Source organism: Camelus ferus, chromosome 24 (assembly GCF_009834535.1).
Source record: "Camelus ferus isolate YT-003-E chromosome 24, BCGSAC_Cfer_1.0, whole genome shotgun sequence".
In the NCBI taxonomy this organism is placed as follows: Eukaryota; Metazoa; Chordata; class Mammalia; order Artiodactyla; family Camelidae; genus Camelus; species Camelus ferus.
The window spans coordinates 8656391-8665071 of NC_045719.1; the positions used below are offsets into that span (position 1 = coordinate 8656391).

The 8681-nt window shown below is 46.7% G+C and overlaps 1 protein-coding gene across 2 annotated transcripts in view; it reads left to right on the forward strand.

Annotated features, from left to right (window-relative positions):
* Positions 1 to 8352, forward strand: part of GATA6 (GATA binding protein 6) — a 59907-nt gene extending 51555 nt beyond the window's left edge. The window contains exon 7 of one of the 2 annotated variants that reach the window (XM_032467515.1): positions 7436 to 8352. In XM_032467515.1, coding sequence (XP_032323406.1) covers positions 7436 to 7591 — 156 coding nt within the window. In that variant the 3' untranslated portion in view covers positions 7592 to 8352. The remainder of the gene's footprint in view (positions 1 to 7435) is intronic. The other variant, XM_032467516.1, reaches the window with a different exon arrangement.
* Positions 8353 to 8681: the final 329 nt, after the last annotated feature.

The following is an 8681-nucleotide window of genomic DNA, read 5'->3' on the forward strand; positions in this document are numbered from 1 at the left end:
TGGGGTCCCCAGCTCCCGCCCTCTCCCTGAAGTCACCCCTCTCACCCACACTGGATGGGGTGGTGGGCTGTGGGGGCGGGGATGAGGAAGGATGTCTCCCTTTACGTACTTCAGGGTCAGAGAGTCATGAACGTTTCCTTGGCTGAAGAGCGCTGCTTCCTGACATGTTGCTTGCCTTGCTTTTAGGTTTCTTAGCAGGAAGAAATAGCTTCTCCTTCGCTCCCACGAGCATTCCAAGGTGTGGGAATGGTCACACTACAGAGATAGACCATAGAAAATAAGATGAGAACGGTTTCAAGGCCCTTCTTGCCCACCCAGAGGATGTAGAAGAGTGAAGCTACAGACAAAAGAGTCATTTCCCCAAATTTGTAAAAAAATGCCTTAAAAATACAAAGAGCTTCATCGTCCTCTGTGATAACACGCTGAGGGGCACATTTAAAGAGCCACTTGGATGCTAACTAAGGTTTTAGTTTCACGCACATACGTGTGTCAGTATCATTATCGAAATAAGATAACATATGTGAAAGTGCGCTGTCAACAGTGAAAGACATACGTGTAGGCAATGCTTCTTGTCGTTGTTGCCCTGTTACTAACACCACCTGTTACAGCTCTGCTTTTTGTGGGGTGTCACGGCAGGCCTTCTCTAGGGCTGGTTCTGAGCTCTTCAGCCATGTGGATACCTACCTGACCGACGGAGCTTGGGAGGCTCCTAGGGTCAGATTCTTCCTCCCCAAATTCCCACCATTGGTCCCGCTTGGATGTCCGCTGCATGGGACAAAAATAGTCAGACACGCTCATTACACTGTAGCTCATTTGACAACTTAGCTGACAGCAGAGTTTCAAGGTGCTGGGCAAAGGACAGATGGATTTTGAAATGGGGAGGTGGGGAGAGGAAGTGGGTGACCTGAGGTCAGGGTGTCCTATCGCATTAGAAGTCCGGGAAGCAGCAGGCACAGAACAAAGGACAAGGGACAGTGGAAACCCCGTTTGCCTTACGGTTTCCCCCGTTGTTCAGTTTGAGTGAATCTGTCAAGATCCTTGCCAGTTAGAAGCTCATGATCAATACAGATAATACAGAGATACGAACAAACATGACAATGGAGATATAGATAAACATACTGCAGACATTAATACCTACTGTGTTAAATAAAGCATTTCCCTTCTGGTGGATGCAGTCAGTGGGGTCACGAGTGGTGGAGAATTCCACAGAAGTAGGGGTCGCTGAAAATGCCCCTGACTCCTAGAGCATCAGCAGAAAACAGCGGCCTTCAGGAGCCCTTACAGTGTGGAGGGAGTTCTGGATGAGGAACAGGGGATTTCAGGCGTAGGATGAGGTTCAAGAGAGGAGTTGGAGCTTAGAATAGAAATTTGCAGGTCAGTCACTGAAATATGCAGAAAATCTCACATAAATTACCAAGACACTGTCCTGGGCTAACGCATAAGAATTTCAATGTGTTGTAAGAAATCCTAATAAATACATCTTCTTTCCCTAAACTCAGCGTAAATGCCAGGTCCTTTAGTGCATGTCATGTCTTACCGAAAGGCCTCCAGAGGATGCGTGTGGCGTCTGAGTAGACTGTGTGTGCAAGTGAAAACGTGTTTGCTGACATGTGCACCATCGAGTCTGGTCAGAGCCGATCCCTGGGATGCGGGCTGCCGAGGGCTGCTGTGTCTGTGATTTGGCGAAGGCTCCGGGTGCTCCTGGATATTTTGCTTGCTGTGTGTGTGAGTCCGGAAAAAATACAGTTTACGCTCTGGGCTGCCACTTACTGGTCGATGGCTTGATTAAGCTTGTTTTTATTTCTCTTTTGGACTTTGGAGAAAATTTAGCTGAATTTACCTTGAAAGGGTTATTTCTTCAAAGTTCGTTAAAATATGTTTGTTAAAAGCTACGTTTCCAAATTCAACAACACAGTTAGTCAAAACCACTGAGATGCTGCAGCTCTGGGGCTTTGGCCAGATCCCACCTGTGTGGAGGTTGATTCTTAGAAACATGGAGAGTGTTACGGAGAAGAATGTTCAAATTCCCTGAGGCTCAGAGTTGTCATTTATAGTCATGACTCCCAAATGGTTAAAATTTCAGAATGTCCAAAGCCATTATTTTCGTTAACTGATAGTTGTTTATTGATGGGTGTCTGAGCTCAGATTGGTACTTCAGGGTGACAGTACAAAAAGCAAGGACCTTATAACAACAAACCAGCCTATGTTGGATACTCGAACTCCTGCCAGGTATGCAGTGTTGTCCAAGTACTGTGGGAAATACAAAAAAAAAAAAAAAAAAACAAAAAAACTAAGCCTGTGTCCTTCAAGAATTTGTGGTCTATTTGGACATTAAGATCAGTGCCTAGGAAACAATGGGGCCTGTCTCAGGATGCTTTTGACTATGAGAAATAAAAACCTTACCTGAAACTGGCTTAACCAGGTAGTTGGTCAAGTAATAGGCCATCAGAGGTAGGACTGGTTTTAGGCTAGAGGTCCAGAGGCTTAAAAACTTAGTCTGAGATGCAGGTTTTTCCAGTTATTTCCCTCTGCCAGTCCCAAGCTGCTTCATCTTGGGCCGTAGGATGGCAGCTGGTAGGAGTCAGGGTTAAGGCTCCTTCTTGTCCAGCAGAGGAGAGCTGGCATCCTGTAGCTCTCTCAGAAGAGCGAGGAAATTCCCTTCCCAGAAACTCACAGAAAATCTCCTGTCACTTCTCATTGGCCTTGATTAGTTACACACCCACCCCTGAATCAAGTATTTTGTTAAAAGTGATGGGACTGGTCCCATTGGCTCAAATCAATGGGTTCACCACTGGAGCTGGAATAAATGCCAGCTTCCACTGAAGTGGAGGACTGCATGGCGGAGGGTAGGTACCAGAAGGGACACATGGGTTCGGTGGAAAAGAGGTCAGATAATGCTGGGTTGATCTGTAAGTCTGTCCACCATAGGCTACAAGCAGTATGTTGAGATGTAATGAGGAAAATGTTGCTGTCTGTAACCACAGCTGCCTTCTAACGATGCTGGGTGGTGTTAGATGGGTGCCATCTTGCTGGTGCCATCTTTGGACTCTGAGAGGGCGGGAGCTGACCATCTCTGCACAGTGGAGGGAAGGAGGAGTTGAAGTTGGGGGTCAGAAGAGGAAAAATCCACCATAAAAAGGGGGGAGCCAACAGAAACAGGCATTCCTGGGTTAGGAGCAGAGACAGATGCTTGGGGTGGAGGAGGGGGAACAGCAGGTGAGAAGGTTGCAGAAAAATATTTAATAAAGATTTTAAAACCTGCTGCAGGCAAATGCAATGGGAACTCTTCCTCCTGTGAAACCCATGAGTCCTGCTCTTAGACGCTGTGTAAAGTTTACGTTACTCAGGAATCCTTTTGTTTTAGCGTTGGAGTTTAGGAATATCCTGCAATTACGCTCTTACACTCCACTTTGCCTTTTTGTCACTTCCTTGGGTCATTTTTTTCCTCCCAAACAGGCTTCTGCAGCAGGGGGGTCATACTCGGTTCCTCTCCTCCGTGGCTGGGAGATGCCTAGGAGAGGGCACTGTCCGCCAGCAGAGATTGGCTCTGATGTCTCTCAGATGCACGTGTGGCTTCTGATGAGGGTTATGATTTCTTCACAGTGTCCTGGGAGCACAAATGTTCCTTGGGCTGGCCGGGATTGCGTGTACGGTACAATTTATCTTTACACAGAGAATCATCCTCCTCTTCTTGGTTCCGCAGAGGCAGTGGGATTACATGCTTTCCCTTATTTACTCCTCACAACAGTGAAATGTGGTAGGTGCTATCATTAGCTCCATTTTACAGGGAGGGAAAATTGAGGCTCAGAGACATCCAGGCCACATAGCTAGCGGGGGTGAAAGTCACTCAGAGCCTGTGGTCCTAACCAGCACACTGCATTGCCTGCTCCCTGCCTGGAGAGGTTTACAGATGAACTTCCGGCTGAAGAGCAGAGAGGCAGACAGCAGGCCTGGAGTCTGTTTCTGACTCCCAGTCATGTGCTTCTGCTATAATCATGTAGGGAGCTTAGGTCCCAGATGCTGCATCTGTGAGGTAAGGTAATTGTACTAAATAAGGCTCCTTGCAGCCAAAATACCCGATAAATCCATAATATGGGCACGCTTGGGGCCTTGTGTTAATGAATCAAGTTCCAAGACTGAGGTGAAATTTTACTTTTTTAATAGCCATGTTTTATGTGTTAAGACCATTCCATCCACCTTCAACAAGTTTTGAACATCTCCTGCGTGCCAGGCACTCTTCTAGCAGTGCCCCAGGCAGACAAAAGCCCTCAGTCACTCCTGAGTCACTTGTTTTATTAAAGGAAGTACATGGGGACGTCTTTTGGGGCAAGAAAATGAGTTTTCCATTGGAAGCGTGCGCTCCCTGCCTGCCCTACAGACGGAGGCCTCTTGCTCTTGGGGGACTTGACACCTTGCTTGGCCTCATCCTGCGGATCTTCCCCACCCACGTCAGAGAGCCTGCGAGCAGGAGCGCTCACTTACCACCCTGCTGTCCCCAGACAAAGCCCTCGGCCACAGATTCACCCGCGGGAGTGTGGTGGGAAAGTGGGTGGGACTCGCCAGTGCCCTTCGCCCAGCGGGCACCCTCCACAGACTGGCATGTGGCTTATGAGGCACAGATGAATGGTGCCCTCATGAGCAGATGGTGCAGCTTCCAGAAATTAGGCAACGGCAAAGTGCATCCTAAACCTGCAGCCTGAAAACGTCCCAGAAGTCATTTATACCTTCTCAGGCTTGCTTGGTGCTTTCAGCTCCCCCGAAGCTTGGCAGGCTGTAGATCAAGGTCAGAAAGGGTGCTCTGAACTTGTATAGCATATATATATTATTAGAAAGTAATGTAATTATATATTATTATTACAGTTTCCCACTCACATTGAATCCTTCATGCTTTGGGATTACGTGATACAATCTAAACCTGATAAGGAGTTCCCTCCAAACTTATGTGATCTCGTCCAGTCAACTTTAGGTCACATCTTTAATTTATTAATTTTTGAGCAGGGGTAATTAGGTTTATTTATTTATTTTTAGTGAAGGTACCAGGGATTGAACCCAGGACCTCTGCATGCTAAGCACACACTCTACCACTGAGCTATACGCTCCCTTCCTAGGTAATGCATTTTAGATTCAAAGAAGCCTTAAGAAGCCTAGAACATACATGAATTCAAATTGTTTCTACTTCTTCCTGCTGGACACCAGGGCAGCTTTATGCTGGCAACAAAATCTACCTCATTCTGAAATGGGGACTATCTTAATAACCGACAGGGCACAGATGTTCTTACATCTTTTTTGTTTGTTTGTTTAATCCAAATATTGATACATTCTCTCTTTAAGATGTCTGGTAAGAAGCCAAACAGTATTACTCAAATTCTTTAAATCAATAATTGAAGATTTTTAGTCTTGTCTTTCAAACAGTAAGAGTGGCTGACAAGCCCAGTGTAGATATGAGTTGTGGAGTAAGTCAAAACTCTCAACAAACCCAAGTTAATTCTTGCTTGATGTTGATTCATAATCCATCTCAGCCGAATCCATTTTGTTACTTAACGTGTAACCTATCCTGGAAGAAAAAAAACTATCCTGAAGTTAACTATTTATTATTTTTGACTTATCTTCTTATTGCCTGATAGAGAGTCATAGGATTCTAGAACTGGGAATGACTTAGGAAACCTATGGTTTATCTCCGACCTAAACTTTGGAGGGATCCAAAGAGATCAAGTAACTTCCCTGAAAATTCAGAGATAGTTAGTGACAGACCCCAGATGGAACCCAGTTTTCCTGACCTCACCCACGCCAGTGATTCTCTGCCACTGACACGGCGATGCCCCCAACCCCATGACCTCAGCACTCCCTCCGAAGGAAGACATCTCAGGCTCACCTTGCGCTGGGAACGCCTGCAGGTGAGGCTGCCCTGCAGAAGCTGCAGCTGTCCTCCTGGCTGGCCAGATAAGGAAAGGGGAATATTTCTCTACTTCTAAAACCCATTCGTTCTAGAGTAGAGACTGAGAGTTGGTTTTGAAATTATTTATCATTGCCATTATCACCGTCACTAGTAAGAATATATTCTACATCTTGTAGGACTAACATTGTCTAGTGCTTCCACTTGCTGTCTCTTGTCCTCACTGCACCTTTGAGTGGTGAGTACCAGCGTCACCCCGTGGCTGGTGAGGACTGGGGGGGAGTGTGCTGTCTGCTGGAGGTCGCCTCTCCAGGAGGTGTGAGTAGGGAGCGGGTGCGCGTTCTCACCAGAACCCAAGTATTTTCATTCCTCTCCTTTCTTGGTCCTTTAGTTCCCAGAAGGCAACACCTGAGGCACCTGCCTCATTGGCTCTCTCACGTGCAGTTTCCAAATCCTGCAATCTGTGGATTTCTGGAAGCTTCTTTTAAGATGTCAGGGGCTTACTCTAATGGTGACAAAGGGCCAGCTGGGCCAATTTCCTTAGGGCATGACCTTTCTCTTTGGGAGAATTCTGCACCTACAAATCATGGATGGAACAAGGAAGTATTTTTATTCGTGTGTCCCGCATTCCCTTTTTTCTTTTGAGTAGTCTACCAGAGGCCCCAGGATTACCCCTCTCGCCCGCTCCTCGCCTCAAATGTAAACAAATCATAAATTCTGCAGTAAAGCAGTGCAAAGGTTTTAAAGACTGTGTTTACAACCGGGCTTGATCTTCTAAAAACTGAACTTTACTCAAGATAGAGAAAAATCCAAGGAAGAAAGAAAAGAGAGAGAGAGCTTGCATTGCATAAATCTCTCTTTTCACCTCATCGTCCCCCAAGCTGAGAAGAACTCATTTCTGGTGCTCAGAGCCCAGCCTTCGCACCCATCGACATCTGCAGTACAAGTTAATGGCAGCTGGGTGTTTGTGCGGGAGTACTGGCCACAAAACCTGTTCCTCATGATTAATGATCAGTGAGTTAAGTGTTTCAGATCTGCAGGATGGCTTCTGTGGATGGGAGAGAATGCTCTGAGCTTCAAACAGCTCTGTTGTTTCAAGAAGTCTGGCTGTGGACTCAAAGGCCCTCTGAGAACCAATTATGGCTCCTGAGAGGCTGCACCCCGAGGGCTCATGCCTCCCCCAGGGCACCTGGCCCTGCACCCACACACCAGAACTGTGGATGCAGGGTGGCCCTCGGAGGTGGCCCCGCCCTTGGGTCAACTTGCCAGAACCTCCCAAAGCCTGCTTTTCCTGCTTCCATTCTTGCTGGAAAGATCATCAGAGAGATGGGCAAGTCGAGGCTATGAGGAGTCCCTGGAAAGAATGAAGGGTGGAGCGTGGGCATCTGGTGGTGGGTGGTGGGGGGCGCTCCATCACTTGGACTCCTTGGGGGGGATGTCATCAATTTTAAAAAACTGAGAGGGCTCCCCTTAACACTTGAATCGTCTTTCTCGGCAAGAGGATCCGAAATAACGTTTACCTTGCCCTTTGTTTTCAATCAGCAGCGAGCAACAGCGAGTGCTGAGTCTGCTGACCTGGCGCCTCCCCGGGCTCCTTCCGCAGGAATCCCCGCTGGCCCTGTCCCTGCAGTGCCTCCTGCAGTCCCTCGCCACCAGGACTCCGTAGCTGTGATGAGTTGTGCACCTTCTTTGGGCTGAATTTGCCTTTATTTCTCACGCGGCTTGCCTTCTTTCCTGAGTGTGAGTCTCAGGATAGACGGAGAAGCACCTAACAGCATAGTGAGGGCGCAGCGACCAACTCTGCCTTGTCACTGGTTGGGAGCTGAGTCTAAACATCTTTAAAATGCAGCTGGCAAGACAGGGGTGGGCTGGCATGAGAGTGAGCTGAGGACTGTGGCTGAGCTCAAGGGTGGGTTTGTCACCGTCATTGACTCCACTCTCACTCTTTCTTGGGCGGGTGGTAATTAGGTTTACTTATTTATTTAGTTTTTAATGGAGGTGCTGGGGATTGAACCTAGGGCTTCGTGCAAACTAGGCAGCTACTCTACCACTGAGCTACACCCTCCTCCCCCGTCATTGTCTCCAAAAGCCCCTGCTAAAGCTACTTGGCAATGATAATAGTAATCTTCATAATATCTTTTGATCTGAACAAATGTTGTTTTTCAATTCTGTGTGAAATTCTAAAGGAACTTTGCTATTTTTGTTAAACTTGCCTCAAAGATGTACTGGCTACATAAAAAAAAAACAAAAACACTCCTTCAAGACAAGTTCCTGAATTTCCTCCTTTTAATCTCATCCTCTCCTATATAGAAATTCTGGACCCATCGCTGGCGACCTCTGTGGGTTACAAAGATGGATTTTGAGGAGCTTGCAGTCAAAAAAACGGACAAGTCAATATTGGTCAATACTGAAACCCCATCACAAGGCCGGCAGATGTCAGAAACAGGCATTTTATTTGAGATGTCATAAATTTCAGGGCGTAATAGAGGGCCTGTGACTGATGAGTCCTTGTTTCAGAAGTGGATGGAGGTCATTTTGCCGTGCACATTCTGCCCAGCACAGGGTAAATAAATACCAATCAGCAAGTTACGAATTTGTTTAAACAGTGGGCGTCTCACCGCATATCAGAATCATAAATGTGCCTGAAGTCCCTTTTATCCCATTTTCTGCATATAATGATCCCAATGCCTAATTGCAACAGTTTTTGGATTGCTTTCTTTTCTTTAAATACAGACTGTTAAGTGACAAACTCAGGGGTGAAAGTTAAGCTTTCAGGAATCCAAAACCT